Source organism: Mesoplodon mirus, assembly GCF_964341445.2.
Source record: "Mesoplodon mirus genome assembly, chromosome: 19".
In the NCBI taxonomy this organism is placed as follows: Eukaryota; Metazoa; Chordata; class Mammalia; order Artiodactyla; family Ziphiidae; genus Mesoplodon; species Mesoplodon mirus.
In genome coordinates, this window is record NC_138995.1 from 55,630,053 (window position 1) to 55,646,298 (window position 16,246).

The 16,246-nt window shown below is 53.9% G+C and overlaps 1 protein-coding gene across 2 annotated transcripts in view; it reads left to right on the forward strand.

Moving 5' to 3' along the window:
• Positions 1-14,853, forward strand: part of NECTIN2 (nectin cell adhesion molecule 2) — a 28,079-nt gene extending 13,226 nt beyond the window's left edge. The window contains exons 3-9 of one of the 2 annotated variants that reach the window (XM_082606834.1): positions 2,236-2,532; positions 3,763-3,880; positions 4,376-4,524; positions 11,265-11,418; positions 13,311-13,374; positions 13,520-13,606; positions 14,269-14,853. In XM_082606834.1, coding sequence (XP_082462960.1) covers positions 2,236-2,532; positions 3,763-3,880; positions 4,376-4,524; positions 11,265-11,418; positions 13,311-13,374; positions 13,520-13,606; positions 14,269-14,532 — 1,133 coding nt within the window. In that variant the 3' untranslated portion in view covers positions 14,533-14,853. Of the gene's footprint in view, positions 1-2,235; positions 2,533-3,762; positions 3,881-4,375; positions 4,525-8,170; positions 8,843-11,264; positions 11,419-13,310; positions 13,375-13,519; positions 13,607-14,268 lie in introns of those variants that run through there. The other variant, XM_082606835.1, reaches the window with a different exon arrangement.
• The last annotated feature ends 1,393 nt before the right edge of the window (positions 14,854-16,246 follow it).

Genomic DNA, 16,246 nt, shown 5'->3' on the forward strand with positions numbered 1-16,246 from the left:
TGAAAGTTTGGAGTCCTAAACACGGGACCACCAGGGAATCCCCTTTATCTGAAATATTATTTGGAGCCATCAGACGGTTTCAAACCATAAAAGCACCCTGAACAAGCTCTTGAAATTGCTTTAAAAAGATGACTGGCTGCTGTGTGTGGGCCCATCAGAAGGGTAGACAAAGGTAGAGGGAAGCAAGGAGACCAGGTGAGAGGAGGCATTGGCTTGGAAGGGGGAAGAAGCAGGAGGGGAGGGGAGTGGAATAAAGAGAGAAGTGGAAATAATCACACTTTTAAGAGATAGAAGGTGCTTGTCTGTGAATTAAGGGAGGAGGAGGATCAAGAACTCCCAGCCAGGGCTTTCCTGGTGGCGCAGTGGTTGAGAGTCCGCCTGCCGATGCAGGGGACACGGGTTCGTGCCCCGGTCCGGGAGGATCCCACGTGCCGCGGAGCAGCTGGGCCCGTGAGCCATGGCCGCTGAGCCTGCGCATCCGGAGCCTGTGCTCCACAGCGGGAGAGGCCACAACAGTGAGAGGCCCGTGTACCGCAAAAAAAAAAAAAAAAAAAAGAACTCCCAGCCTTCTGGTCCAGCAGGAAGGTGACCCGCACAACCACTTAGCGAAATGGGGAAGACTTAGGTAAGGCGTCTTTTTTTTTTTTTTTTTTTTTTTTTTGTCTGCACGTGGGCCTCTCACTGTTGTGGCCTCCCCCATTGCGGAGCACAGGCTCCGGACGCGCAGGCTCAGCGGCCATGGCTCACGAGCCCAGCCGCTCCACAGCATGTGGGATCTTCCCGGACCGGGGCACGAACCCGTGTCCCCTGCATCGGCAGGCGGACTCTCAACCACTGCACCACCAGGGAAGCCCCGAAGGCGTCTTTTTGAAGATGCTATTTCTTGCTAAATCTAGGCAATCCCCTGGGATCCCATTGTCCCCCGGCAACTCCCCAGAAGCCACGTCACTCTGGACACTTTATCTCCCCCACCTCAGCCCCAGAGAGTTGGGGAAGTGTACCCTGTACTGTCCCTCCATACACACTTCCCTTCCCAGGGAGCCCCAAAACCACAGCTGTTTCACAAAAAGCGCAGCTCTTCTCCCCGCTCATCCCTCACAAAGGTCTCTCTTCTGCAATCATTTGTTCTATTCAAGAGATGCGTAGAGAGCACCTACCATGCACCAGGTGCCTACAACAGTGCAGAACAGAACAGTGAAGCCTCTGCTTTCTTGGGGAGTCAGATGTCAGGGAAGTTTCCTTGAGGAAGTGAGACTGGGATCTGGAGGAGGAGGAAGAACAAGACGAGGAGAAGGGAAGCCAGAGCACTCCAGGCAGTGCAAGTCGCTAAGACCCTGCAGTGGGTGGGAGCAGGGATGGGGTGGGTGTGCCTGGAGCTGTCATAGGACTGATGGGAGGGTGATCAGGGAGGATGTGGGCAGGCCCGTCAGAGACTTTGGCGGTCAGGGGAGAATGCAGGAAGGATAGGAAAGGAGGGGAAGGCAGTACCACGTTGAGAAGCTCAGGACATAGCCAGGTGGAGAGATCCAGGAAGCAGCTAGAGATGCTTCCTGGATCTCTCCACCTGGTGGAGAACTCAGGTGTCAGAACTCAGGTGTCTGGTTATGGGCACACATTAGTAGCTGTGGGTTGTCATTATTATTCCTCGTGGAGGTTTACCCTGCCTAATACTTTTCCATGTTTTCCAGGAGGATGAGTGAAAAGGGCAAAATTTTCCAGCTTTGGGAAGCTCCACTGCCTTTATCCCACTTCTGGCACCACAATCTAATGGTGATTAAAGGAAAAGAAGTTGGAGGGCTTTTCAGCTGGACCTTTGAACCTCATTATTCTGCTTTGGCTTTTCTTTTAAAATCTCGGCCTCTTCCAGACTTGTGGACGTTGTCTGTTTTTCTAGCAGAGCAGAACAGAAAATATAATGGCTAATACTTAGATAGCTCAGTGAGTGTCAAGTACCATCCGAAGCGCTTTACATCTCAATTTATTTAATCTGTACAACAATCCTATGTGGTGGGTACTGTGATTATCCCCACTTTACAAAAGAGGAAGCTGAGGTACAGAGTTGGGAAATGGCTTGCCTAAAGCCATGCAGCTGCAAAGCAGCAAAGCAGCAAAGCAGCAAAGCTGGGAATTGAACCCAGGCAGTTGGGGTTTAACTGCTCAGCTCCACTGCTGAGGTGTTTGTTGAATGACTCTAGGTGTGGAGTGACCCATGCTGCCCTATGTTCCTCTCCCCAGCCCAGCCCCAGAACCATGCCGAAACACAAGAAGTCACACTCAGTCTGGATCCTGTACCTGTGGCCCGCTGTGTCTCCACGGGCGGCCGGCCACCTGCCCGAGTCTCCTGGCTCTCACCCTTGGATGGGGAGGCCAGAGAGAGCCAGGTGTCAGGACCCCTGCCTGGTACAGTCACCGTCACCAGCCGCTTCACCTTGGTACCCTTGGGCCAAGCAGATGGTGTCAAGGTCACCTGCAAAGTGGAGCACGAGAGCTTTGAGGAGCCAGTTCTGCTGCCTGTGACCCTCTCTGTGCGCTGTGAGTGCGTCAGGATGTGACCACACCCCCAATACTGTCTACACCGACTTCTCTAGGGCACCGTATACATTATCCCTGAGTGTTGTCTACATTGGCATTCTGGGTCAAATCCTGCACTGCCTTCCTGCCCATTGTCTACACCGGCTCCCCGGGACAACATCTGCACACTGCCCCCTCATTGTCTATACTGGCTTCACTAGGCTCTCACCTTGCTGCCACAATCAATGGTGAATCAGAATGGGTTTGCAAGGGTCGGTATTATACATTTCTTCCCAATTCCACATCCAGTGAAGTCTTACTGGTAGCTTCAATCAGCCGTGTGGAGTATTTACACCAAGGAAACTGGCAAACACCTCAAATCAGGGCTATTCTATTTTTCCCCCCTCCCTTTTCAGAGAGCCAGTTTACCAGCACACAACCCCAGTTGACACTGCTCCCTCACTGTCTATATCCACTACTCTGTCTACACTACCCAACCCAATATTGTCTACATACACACCCCCATTCATACTGTCTAAATTGGCTCCCTGGACACTGTCTATACTGACTCTCCTGCGGCCTCTACACCTACTTCTGCCTCCCAGTGTAATCACATTGACCCCTCTGGACCCTATCAACAAAATATGTGTTTTGTTGTTGTTTTTTGGCCACTCTGCGGATTAAACCCGGCGCCACGGCAGTGAAAGAGCCGAGTCCTAACCACTCGACCGCCAAGGAATTCCCCGCTGTACGCTGTCAATATCAACCCCTTCTGATATGTTCTGTGCTGGCTCTTCCCCAAACTGCTTACACACCAACACTGCCTGATATTACCCAGGAGGCTCCCCCTGGCACACTTCCAAACACCCTGCCAAACAGTTACTTTAGCAGCTTTTCCAGCCACTGTCTAATCATACCCCATACCCCAGCTCAGCATTTTCTACACTAGTTCCCCAGACAATGCCTTCAGTTAAACTAACTCCCTTATCTACTCTGGGCATGTCAGAAATGACACACATTATCTAGAATGGCTCCCTCGGGCGCTGCCTGCAACGAACAGTAACTTCCTCAGAATGACCCTTAGCCGTGTCCCTGGACAGTGTCTGTACAGCCCGGATTGATCTGCCCCAGGCATTTTCCATGGGTCCACCTCCTGCCAGCCCATTTCTTTAGGATTCTTATCTATCTGCTCACTTATCACCCCTTTTGGGATTCTCCCTGTCACTGAGCCAGTCCCCCCATTTCCTCCAGACCCCCCTGAGGTCTCCATATCCGGCTATGATGACAACTGGTATGTCGGCCGTAGTGAGGCCTCCCTGAATTGTGATGTCCGCAGCAAACCAGAGCCCACAGGCTACGACTGGAGCACGTGAGTCCTGTTGGGACCCAGACTCCTGGGTCTGAGGGAGGAGAGGCTGGGGGCCTGGACTCTGGGTCTGAGGGGTGAGGGGCTGGGGGTCTGGATCCTGGGGCTGAGCGGGGAGGGGCCGGGGGTCTGAATCCTGGGGCTGAGGGGGGAGGGGCCAGGGGTCTGGATCCTAGGGCTGAGGGGGGAGGGGCCGGGGGTCTGCATCCTGGGGCTGAGGGCGGAGGGGCCGGGGGTCTGGATCCTGGGGCTGAGCGGGGGAGGGGCCGGGGGTCTGGACCCTGGGGCTGACGGACGAGGGGCTGGGTCCCGGACTACTGTGCCGTGAGAGAGGGGCACCAGCGGCCTGAAACCGTGAGTCCTCCCGAAGGAGGGAGCTCGCAGTCTGGGGTGTTAAGGAGTAAGTTCAGGTCCGTAGAGCTTGGCTCCTGAGGGCTGTCAGACCTGTACTCCCCGTGGACCATGCTGTCCTTCTCATGTGACCCCCAAACCCCCCAGGACTTCAGGCGTCTTCCCAGCCTCAGCAGTAGCCCAGGGCCCCAAGCTGATCGTCCACTCGGTGGACCGGCTCCTCAACACCACCTTCATCTGCACCGTCACCAATGCCGTGGGCACGGGCCATGCCGAGCAGGTGGTCCTAGTTCGAGGTAAGCGGGTCTTGGGGATGGTGTGTACGACTGGGTCTGCTCCCCAGGTGTTCCTCCCTTCTGGGTTCTGGGGCTGTACTGGAGAAGGCTGCGCCGCCGATCTGGGGAGAATTCAGACCCGCCTCAGTTATGGGAGGGGGACGGTGTGGCTTGCCCCCACGTGGGATCTGGATTGGGGTGACAGGGTAGGTGCTGACAGAGGAGTCAGGACGTTGAGACCTGCGCTGGGGTCTTCCTAGAAAGTAGAGGCCTGGGAAGGGTCTTCAGGGAGAGATCCAGGGACATTGGCCTGGCCTCCAGCCAGTGAGGCACGCCCACAGAATTGCACAACTAACAGTGACGTGAGGGCAGCTGGATAAACACTCGGAAGCAATGGACTTCTTACAGTGAGGGCTGGTCAGTACGACCCAGAAACCAGTTTGAGTGTGTGTTGGGATGTTTGTGTTTCTAGAGGTGGTATTTTGGGTTTGTTTCGCTTTGCTTTGTTTTTTGGGTTTTTTTGGCCTACCAATTGGCTTGCGGGATCTTAGTTCCCCGACCAGGGATCGAACCCATGGCAATGAAAGTGTGGGGTCCTAACCACTGGACTGCCAGGGAATTCCCTGGAGGTGGTATTTTGGAAATGGTGGCTGATGTGTCTGTGGGTCAAAAGTTCTCTGAGTCTCCACAATGGGAACTCAAAAACACAGATAGGACCCAAGACTTAGCTGGAGAGGAAAAAAATAAAGCCAAAAATAAAGCCCAGGTTCGGGCTGATGGAAGTGGGGTCGCAGTTACAACTGCAGCCCAGGAGGCTTAGAGGGAGGCAGGGCGCCTCAGTGGGTGGGAGGAGGGCCCCCTCAAAAACACAACCAAACTCACAGGCATCGGTGTGAAGACAGACACACCCACACCTGGAGACAGACGGAAGCAGGCCCTCTTACTGAGATGATCATAACACACACACGCACACACACACCTGGAAAGACACCCAAATGAAAACGGATCCCTCTTGAGGAATTCAGACACTCGCCGGGGAGATAGGACGTAGCTACTCAGAAACAGTGTCACAGACCACACACCCAGAGAAACTGTTGGCCCACCTTCAGTGCATCTGACATGCTCAGGTGCACAAACACACACACCTGGAGTCAGACACCATCACGAAGACATGCTAGAAGCAAAAAGAACCGCGGACAGCAACAATTCCACGCGCAGAAACATCGTGGCTCACACACAGATGCTGAGAAGGTAACTTGAAGACGTTCTCAAGTGCACACCCTCGGAAACTCCAAAAACCCCATTGTGGAGATTCTCTTTCAACAAACCGTCATCTGACAAGTATTTGCTGAGTCTTCCTCTTGGCCAGGCATTCTTCTCAATGTGGGGAATACAATGGTGACTCAGTCTCAGTCCCTGCCCTCAAAGGAACAGCCGGAGGAGGGTCAGCTCCACCCACCCAGCGAGGTCCCCAACTGGAAATACACCCCCTGAACCCTCTATCCCAGATACTCACCAGAGAAACTGGTCTCCCCAGCCGCACTGGGTCAGTAGGCACCTCTGTGCGGTGGAGCCTGCAGAATACAAGCGGGATCACACTTGAGGGCCATCGGAGGAAGACAGAGCCACGAAAGCATGGACACCCCCCCAAAACACCCAGAAACCCCAGGGATATCCACCACTGGAAACCCCAAAGCCAACACACTGGGTTCAGAGTTCAGCCTTGGGTGATATTCACCAAGTGAAATACACATACTTAGAGCCCCATCAGGAACCTGGGCAGTTGGGGGCTGCGGGTAATGCACACAGAATCACACCCCCAGAGACTCTCCCAGTGGTACCCACAGACCCGCAGACAGTAAAAGCTTCATTGCAAAGACATGCACCTACGGATGGATGCCAACAAACGTGGGGACACCCTCTGAGCACCCTAGAAATCATCACGGGCAGTGAGTGTGCCAACAGGTGGCCTTGCCCAGAGAGGAGATTCACTCACAGCTCTTGGCAGGGTCACGTCAGAGGGTCTCAGAGACGCCTCACGTCCCCATGCGCACACAGACCCGCACACGCTCTCACGATCGGTTTGGGGTTCACGCCAGTGAAAACATAAGAACAAAGGCAAGGCCGCGGGCTAGACATTGCTTCAGAGAATTTCTGACCCACAGGCAGGTACACGCTCACCCACCATCTCCAAATCATCATCCCCAGTAACAGACACACGTTCCGACACGTGCGAAAACTGGTCTCCAGACTTCACTGAAAGAAATCTTTCCCATCTCCAGGGTACAGGTATAGGAATATATTCCCCCTAAAAAGTTTCACAAAATACTACTTACCCTTCATACTTGAGGTAAACTTTTTCTGTTCTATTTTGTTTTACTGCTGCTTGTGGGTCACCAGACTGATCGGACAGCCCTTTAGGTCATGACCCCCCGTTTTTGGAAAACATCCAGAAACAGATGCCTGGGTCCCAGCCCCTCTGGTGTGCAGAGGCGCGGGGAGGGGAGGGTCAGGTGTAAGTGGACCCTCCCCATCCCCCCCACCCCGCCACGGTCTCTTCCAGTCACACCCTGCATGCAGGGGTGGGGGAAGCCGGGGGGGGGGTCTGATTAGATGCCTGTTGCATCCATGTCTATCCCTCATCCTCACTTCTCCCCACCTAGGGCTCCCTGGCTTCCTTCTCCGCCCAACCCCACCCCCCATCCTCCCCCAGACCCCTCCCCTCCCGCAAGCTCAGCCCCTGCTGGGAGAGGAAACCGGGACTGGGGGCTTCAGGAGCCCCATTCGCCACACTGGGGACACGTGCTCCCAGCCACTCCCGTTCCCAGGGGAGGAATTACCAGGAGGCCCCTCACCCTTCTCAATCCCCTTTCTCTCAAGTGCAAAGAGCTTTGGAATCAGACAGCCCCACACTCAAATCTAGGCTGCCTCTTCCTGGCTGGATCAGCCCCAAGATTCCTTGACGCTGACCTCAGAGCTTCTGGGAGGGGGTCTCAAACTCAGATGCCTACAGGGTCCTGGCGAGTGACCTGGGTGGCCAAGTGTGGAACTCTATCCCCTTCGGAGTCACCAGCCTGACTCAGTCACAGCCCATCACCAGGTGGAGGAGATGAAAGTTTAGTGTTGCCAGATCTGATTTTTTTAAAAAATTTTTTGGCCACGCCTTATGGCATGCAGGATCTTAGTTCCCCCACCAGGGATTGAAGCCATGCCCCCTGCAATGGAAGCGCGGTCTCTTAACCACTGGACCGCCAGGGAAGTCCCTGGGATCTGATTTTTTTTCCCCCTAAAGGAAATCTGGAATTTGCAGTGAAATGGCCTAGTGCTTTAAATGTTAGCTAGCAAGTTTAATTTTGGTTTTTTTGTTGGTTGGTTGGTTGGTTTTCTATTTTGTTAGCAAGTTTAATTTGGGGAAAACGCTGTGCAGGTGTAAGGAGATCCATCTGGGGGCCACCCACTGGCAACCCCTCCACACACAAAGCGCCCAGCGTGTAGCGAAGAGGGAAGCGGGCTCTCCCTCCCCTCCGCCTTCTTCTGGCCAAGTTGAGTCACCTCCCTAGCTCCTGTCACTGCCCTGCTGTGTCCTGGGTCCCCCGCCCCCCAACTCCCAGATGTATCCTCTTGACCTCGTGCCTCCCTTTCTCTCTCACCCCTTCTCTCTCCTCAGACACCCCGCGGGCCTCGCCCCGAGACACGGGTCCGGTGGTGTGGGGGGCTGGTGGGGGGATACTGCTGCTGTTGCTGCTTCTGGCCGGGGGGCCCTTGGCCTTCATCCTGCTGAGGGTCAAGAGAAGGAGGAAAAGCCCAGGCGGAGGACATGGCGGCGGAGGAGGATCCTACGATCCGAAAACTCAGGTGTTTGGGAATGGGGGTCCCGTCTTCTGGACGCCAACTGCCCCTGGTCCCCTGAGGCCAGAGGGCAAGGACGAGGAGGACGAGGAGGAAGAGGAGGACAAGGCAGAGAAAGGCCTCATGTTGCCTCCGCCCCCCGCACTCGAGGACGACATGGAGTCCCAGCTGGACGGCTCCCTCATCTCCCGGCGGGCAGTTTATGTGTGACCCCAAGACAGGCAGACAGCCAAGGGTCCCAGACTGGTTGAACTTGTTTGTCCGGAAGACACTGGAGTTCAAAGCTACCTCCCACTTCCTTTCCTGGGATGTGGAGGGAGGTGGAATGTCACACACTGGACTTCTGTCTCCAGGGCTGCATGGGGCAGGGGAGCCCCCCACCCCGGGGGAGCTCGGGAATGGGGACCCACAGAGCACCCTCCCCCCCAGAGACTCGATTTGGGCTCCAGCCTGCTCTGGCCCCATGACACTCAGGAGTTAATAAACACCTTGGAGGAAAACATTGGGGGTGTCTTGTAATACATCGGACGCCCTCCTTGGGGGGGTGGGACAGGGACTGCTAGGTCCCAGGGGGTGGGCCCTGGAGACTGGGAGCCTGGTGGAGGCTAGACTTGGTGAGGCTGGGGTTGGGGGCCGGCGGGGGTGGGCTCTGGTCACTTGGGTCCTTGAAGGACATATTGGATGCCCGAGACACCTAAGGCCGGTGGGACTAGGAACTGGGCTTAGAGGCTGGTGCTTGGACTCGGGATTTCCAGGACAGAGGCTGCCTTCCTGGATGGAGTGGCCAGCCTGGCGGGAGAACTGAGCTCCCCGGGAGAGCGGGGCTGGGATCCTGGACGTGTGGGCCCTTGAAGGTGGGGAGGTGCTGTGATCTGATCCTCTGAGGGCAGCTCAAACCCGACCTCCCAGAGCTTTGCTGAGGACCCTGGGAGGGAGGACTGCCCCCTCATTCTCGGGGCCCTCAGGGGGTGGGGCAGCTGGGGTTGCTGAGGAACCAGGAAAGTCTCACCTCTGGAAGATACAGCAGTGGCCTTTCGTACCTCCTTTGTGTTCCCTCGTCCCCAGGCTGTGCCCAAGGGGCTTTTCAGTGATTCAGGGGGAGGGCCTGCAGCTCTGTATACTACTCACTCCCCGCCACCATTAGAAAATCTCCCAAACCCGGGCAGGGCACTGCGGTGGAGCCGTGGAGCGGGGGCAAGGTTACCTCTGCTTTCCTGAGCCCCATGGCCACCTTGGTAAAACACCAGTGGCCTTCATCTCTGCTCCTGAGGCTGTCCTGGGACTCAGTAAGCCTGCACCCGAATGCCCAGCGTAGGGCTGAGCACCCAGGAGGGGCTTGGTGAGCCCGTTTCTTCCACCTGCATTGCCTTCCACTCACGGTGCGGGGACACCGCGGTGACGCGGGCAGAGCTTGCCCTGCCCTCCCGGATATGCAGTCAACGACAGGAATAGCAGCCATTTTAGGGTGAGCGCATGTAGACTGAGCAGCAGTTACTCTGATATTCCCCCACGCTCTGAAGCCCTCCAGAGGATGCCAGGCCATGTAACGGGAAGTTGTGGAAATCGGATAGTCCGGGGATCCAGGCAGCATTCCCACCGGCAGCTTTCTCTCTGCATCTGTGTAGTGGGGATGATGGAAGGGGGAAGCCTGTGGATGGGGCTTTGGCACACATGTTATTTCCCCTAGTTGTTTATTGTCTGTACCATCCTGTCCAGGGCCACCCCCCGCCACCTCCTCCCACAATGGGAGGGTAGTGCCAGGAGGGCAGGGGCGGGAATTTGGCTGATCTGGCAGACAGTAGGTCCCTAAGTGTCCCTGCTGGGCCCCTCCTTACATGTCTAGAAAAACACCAACTGTGTGCCACACCCCACCCCTTGGAGCGTTCAGTGTGGAAATTGGCAAGTAAACAGGTAATTGCTCCAAAAACGATTCAGGAAGTGGGAAGTGTTACAAAGGAGAGGCCCAGGGGGTCATGGGCTTCTCTCCACCCCTTTTCCTGTTAGGTTAGAGGAGCTATGATCCTCTGCCTAGGATGACTCCATTCTATGTAATGAATGAGGGCGTCTGATCCCAAATCCAGAATCACACTCCACCCCCCAATTTTTTGCCTTTTCGCTCCATTCCTCATCACCTCTCTTCCCTTAGCTCCACACTCTCGCATCATCATTCTGCTCTGGCCACATGGCCTCCTTGCTGTCTTTAAAAACAACTTGAGGGCTTCCCTGGTGGTGCAGTGGTTGAGAGTCCGCCTGCCGATGCAGGGACACGGGTTCATGCCCCGGTTCGGGAAGATCCCACATGCCGCGGAGCGTCTAGGCCTGTGAGCCATGGCCGCTGAGTCTGCGCGTCCGGAGCCTGTGCTCTGCAACGGGAGAGGCCACAACAGTGAGAGGCCTGCGTACCGCAAAAAAAAAAAAAAAAAAAAAAACAACTTGAGGCTCCCTCCCCAGGACCTTTGCGCTGGCTGTTCGCTCTGCCTGGAATGCTCTCATATTCTCATGGTTCACCCCCTACAGCTCCTTCAGGTCTTTGCTCAAACGTCACCTCACAGTAAGGCTCTCTCTGACTGCCCTTGAGGGCCCCTGCTCTGTCACTTATCACCTACCCTACTATACACTGTTATCCTCTATCACTTACTATCACCTGGCATATTAGCTATTGTGTATATTTCTCTACTGGTGTCCTCCCTGCCCAACGAAACATTGGTCCAATGTGACTAGGACTTTTGTATGTTTTGTTCACCACTCTATCACACAACAAATGATCATTAAGGATTAAGTGAATAAAAAGAATGTCCTCTGCCCTTGGGAAAAGAGGTAGGCAGGTGGGTGGTGACTTGGGAGGTGGGGCTGGGAATAAGGCACTGTGGCTTCCTCCTGGAGATTTCCTCACACTGTCCCTCTTCTTGCAGAGACACCCAACACAGCAGGCGCAGGGGCCACAGGTGGCATCATTGGGGGCATCATCGCTGCCATCATTGCAACTGCTGTGGCCGCCACAGGCATCCTCATCTGCCGACAGCAGCGGAAGGAGCAGAGGCTGCAGGGGGCAGAGGAGGTGGAGGAGTGAGTGATGGGCCCTAAGAAGTGGATGAGGGGGGTGTCCCAGAACTGGGCACACAGAGCTGGGGAGGAGGCTGGGGAAAGTCATCAGCCATGGCTGAGTGACCCAAAATGACCATGACTTAAATGGGGTGGAGAGGAGAGTTTATTTCTGTCTCCTAGAAATCATGGCTATGACAGTTCTGCTCTGTGACATCATCAGAGCCCAGGCTCCTGCTATCTTTTTGCTCCACCTTCCCTAGCTCGTGACCTTCATTCACATTCCAAGATAGCTCCCCTCTCTTTTATTGTTGTCTATGTACGTGACAACCAGACATGACCATCCTGGCCTCAATGACCCCATTCCTTTCAGTGGGAAAGGGAAATGGAAATAGAGGGCAGTTGGAAGCCCTGTAAGGGAACCCATCACTTCCCCTCATTTCCCATTTCCCAGTGGCCTAGTCACATGGCTGCCTCAGCTGCAAAGGAAGCTGGGAAACGTAGTCTTTATTCTGGTGGCCACGTACCCTGCCAAAATCTCTATTACTATGAGAAAAGAGGAGCCTAGATATTGGGGGAAACTAGCCCCACTTCTCTGTGTAGAACACTTATATACCAGGCTTGATGAGATGTATGTTACACGTGTGATCTCAATGAAGCCTCACATCCATCCATTCATTCATTCGTTCAATAGGTATTCAGAAAGTACCCACTTGGGGCAAGACCCTGAAAGCTAGGAACACAATGATGAGACAAACACTTAAAAGATGTCCAAAAAAATAAAATAAATTTTAAAAATAAATAAAAGACATCCACACACATAAACATATCATATCATGGAAACCTAATTTTCAGATGGAGCTAAGGGTACCCATTTTCTTAAAGAGGAAACAGGTTCAGAGAGCTGAAATCACTTGCTGAAATTCATCCAGCAAGACAGCATTTTGGGGGCAAAATGGCTCTGAAATAATATGACCCAGTGTGTGCGAGGGGGAACACTTGTTAAAAATGCACCTTCCTGGGCTTACACCAAACCAATTGAATCGGAACTTTTACAAGAAGGGCTTGGCATCTGTATTTACAACAAACTCCCTACGATGCACAAGAAAGTTTGTGAACCACTGTCTTAATCATCTAGTCAATGCAAACCAACAACTTGCTGTTGATCTCTTCTTCTAAGCCCATGAGACCCAGTGGTGTCTGAGATGGCCCTGGCCCTGGCCTCCCAGGGTTCACAGTCTCAAGGAGACAGACCTGTTCCCAGACAGTGACAGTCCAGCATGGCCAGGGATGGGCTAGGGAAGCTGAAGGAGCTGGGAGAGGCTAGAAGGGGCACCTGACTCAGCCTGAAAGATGAGGGAGGGCTTCCTGGAGGCAGGGACATCTGAACTGGGGATTGAAGGCATAGTAAGCCTCCATCATTATTATATATATAGGACGCTCTGGTCTGAGGGTGTGTAGAATGAGGGAATTTAACATAGTTTGGGGGGCAGGAAAGCATTTCATTCATTTTTTTCATTCCCTCCTCTAACAAATATTTCCTGATATTCCTCATAGTGTGTTCTGGGAACGCCATGTTGACAACACAGATCTCATTTTTTTCCCCTCACATTGCTCACAGTGGGGTACAGTCGCTGAATGAGATCAGAAATAATATTTCAAATACAAACTCAGTAAGTGCCCTGTGAGGGACGTATAGGTAGATATGATCATATAACAGGAGTTCCGGATCCCCCTGGAGAGTCAGGAGGGCTTCCTGGAAGAAGAGAAATTCATGGAATGAGTAGGAGTAAGCTGGGTAAGGGGAGGTGGGTGATGGAAAGAGAGATCAGACAGAGGAAAGAAGTGTGCAGTGGCCCTGGGGTAGAGGGCTTCTCAGGGCTTAGCCTTCACCTGACCTACCTCCTACCCCACAGCCTAGAGGGGCCTCCCTCATACAAGCCGCCGACTCCAAAGGCAAAGCTGGAGGAGCCGGAGATGGTGAGCACTTCCCCTGGAGCCCAGGCTGCCCCCACATCCCCACACCACTTTTGCCACTGAGGCCGGGCCTGGGAGGGGGGACTGGTGGGGAGAGGCTGTCTGGGAGGGGGGTGGTCCTGACCTGTCCCTCTCTCTTGCATCGCAGCCCTCCCAGCTCTTCACCCTGGGGGCCTCGGAGCACAACCCACTCAGGATCCCCTACTTTGATGCGAGTATCTCGTGCGCTGAGCAGGTAGGAGCTCGGGAGAGGACAAGGGTGGGTTTGGGATCTGAGTTTAAGGGCCTCCTTACATAAGAGGTCAAGGACTAAAGGTTACAACTCAAGTTCGGAGCTGTATCTCTGGTCAGACCTTAGAGCTCTGAGATACATTGAGGATTCAGTTGGGGAGGTCATGGTTGTAAAAGTCCAAGGACATGGGGTGAGAGTTTAAAGTCATCCCATCAAAGAAGACTGGTTGAGTATCTCCATTTGCCAGACACTGTACCTGGAGCTGGGACAAGACAGACAGTCACTCCCCTCAGTGGCCTCCTGGAGATCAGAGGTTGGGTGTTGAGTTTGAGACAAGTCAGTCTTCAAGGGGCTATTTAGAGCTTAAGCTTAGGTCAAGATTGAAGCCAAAGGCTCATGGGGAAAAACTTGGGGTCAGTGATCAAAAGAAAAGGAGAGGCTCAGGATTAACAGGGTAGAGTCCATGGTCTGGGCTTTGAGTTAGGGACCAGCTGTATGATTGTCCCAGTTTAACATCAACCCAGGTGACAAGGGGTGACATAGGGTGAGGTCAGGTCTGGTTGGCATGGGGAGATGGTGGTCAGGATTTGAGGGTCAAGGAGCAGAGTGGGATTCTGTGTCATGTTCAAGAGGTGACCTTGGGTTCATTCCCTCCCCATCCCCAGGAAATGCCTCGATATCATGAGCTTCCCACCTTGGAAGAACGGTCAGGACCCCTGCTCCTGGGGACCACGAACCTGGAGTCCCCCATGCTGGTGCCTCCAGGGCCGCCTGCTCTGGAGAGGCTTTCCCTGGATCTAGAGGACGAGGAGGAGGAGGAAGTCTATGTGGACAAGATCAACCCCACCTACGATTCCCTGTCCTACTCCAGCCCCTCTGAGTCCTACCAGGGCAAAGGTTTTGTCATGTCCCGGGCCATGTATGTGTAAGCCGCCATGGTCCTGGCCTCTCACCTCTCATTTTTTGATCCCTCAACTTTCTGCCAGGGATCTAGGGCCCCCTCATCTCTCGCTTGGCCACTGTCAGTTAACACACATGCATCTCATCTGTGACTTCTATCTTGGTGGCTCCACTGTGACCTCTAATCCATGATCTCTGACTCAGAGAAATGGGCCATGACAATGGATAACTGATAACCTTATCTTAGGAAGGGCTGGAGAAGGTAGGTTTCTGCACAACCTCTTATCCAAGGGGTCCTCAGACTGTGACCTTAGATTATACCTCTCATGTCCCACCATCTCCAGACTCCCCCCAGATCCCAAAGAAGACCCCGGACCTCTGACTGGACCTCAGGCAGTCACTCCTAACAGCTCTGCTTGGGTGGGTGTTGGGGGCATCCTGTTGCCCAGACCTGAGCCCTCCAGGTGGCAAAGCCCCACTCGCCCAGTCCCTACCCTGTCCCCCAGTGGTGGGAGGGAGGGGATTTCCCCAGCCCAAAGCAGAACTTCCCCATCTCCTCCCTCCTGCAGGCAGGAGTCTCAGGGTACAGACCCTTCCCTGAGCTCCCACTACCCCAATTCCTGTGTACAGAGAATTATGCCCCAGCTCAGGGCTACATGGGGTGAGCTTCATGCAGAGTGGGCCTTGCTGACCCCAGCCTTCGGAGAATTTGCTGTTACTTTGAAGACTACTGAATCCTCTTACTCCTGCCCAGTGGGGCTGGACCCACCCGCCTGGGTGGGGGGGTGGGGAGTGGATCACCTGGGTCAGGGGTAGGGGATGTGATATTGTTTTGTAATACAGCATTTCCTACAAAATGAGTTTGTACTTTGACCAGGTCTCAACTCGTGTTTACTGTGGGCTGTGAAGGGGATGGGGGTGGAACATAATGGGTAATGAATAGGGGGGTCCAGGGCTTGAGGGAATCAGTAGACTAGAAGTCAAGATGGGTTACAGACATTAAGAAAAGGGCCAAAGATGTAAAAAAGATAATTGAGGGGATAATGAGCAAAAATGCATAGCCAAAAACATAGTGATGGGTAATGGAAGGAGTGGGGAGGAGTCCAGGGCATTGTGATTAACGAAAAGGAATCTGCAACAGCAGTCTAATGGGTAATGGACCGAAATAAACGGAACAAAGTAGAAATAGCAGTAATTAAGTACGAGGGGCTTGGGTGTAATGAATAAATGGCAATAAGAGTAGGCCAAAGGCAAATTATGAATAATGTTGTAATAGGAGCTCAGGGCGTGATGGTTAATAGGTCTGAAAGAATGAGCCAGGGGCAGAGGGATGAATAATGGAGAAATAGGGGCCGCAGGCATGATGGGCAATGGACCCAAAACCTTATGGTCAATTAAGAATTAGCTAAAAGAATTAGGGAAATGAACGGGCATAAATGGGCCAAAGGTAGTACAGGCAACCAAGCTGAAATGAATGGAGCAGAAGGCATGCTGGGTAATGGGACAGGAATGAATGGGCCAAAGATGGAAGACGCAGTGACTGGGGCAAGGGTTGGGGGGAGAGAGCCAGACGGCATGATGGGTAACGAAAGGGGTGGGTCTACGGCAACCGTCCCGTTAAATAGGTAAGGGGCATTGTGGGTAACAAGAAGCAGGACAGCTTTCACATAACGGGTTAGAATTCTCCCGTGGCACTGTGGGAAGGGCTAGCACTTCCGGCTTTCGGTGTGCGCCTCCGGACTA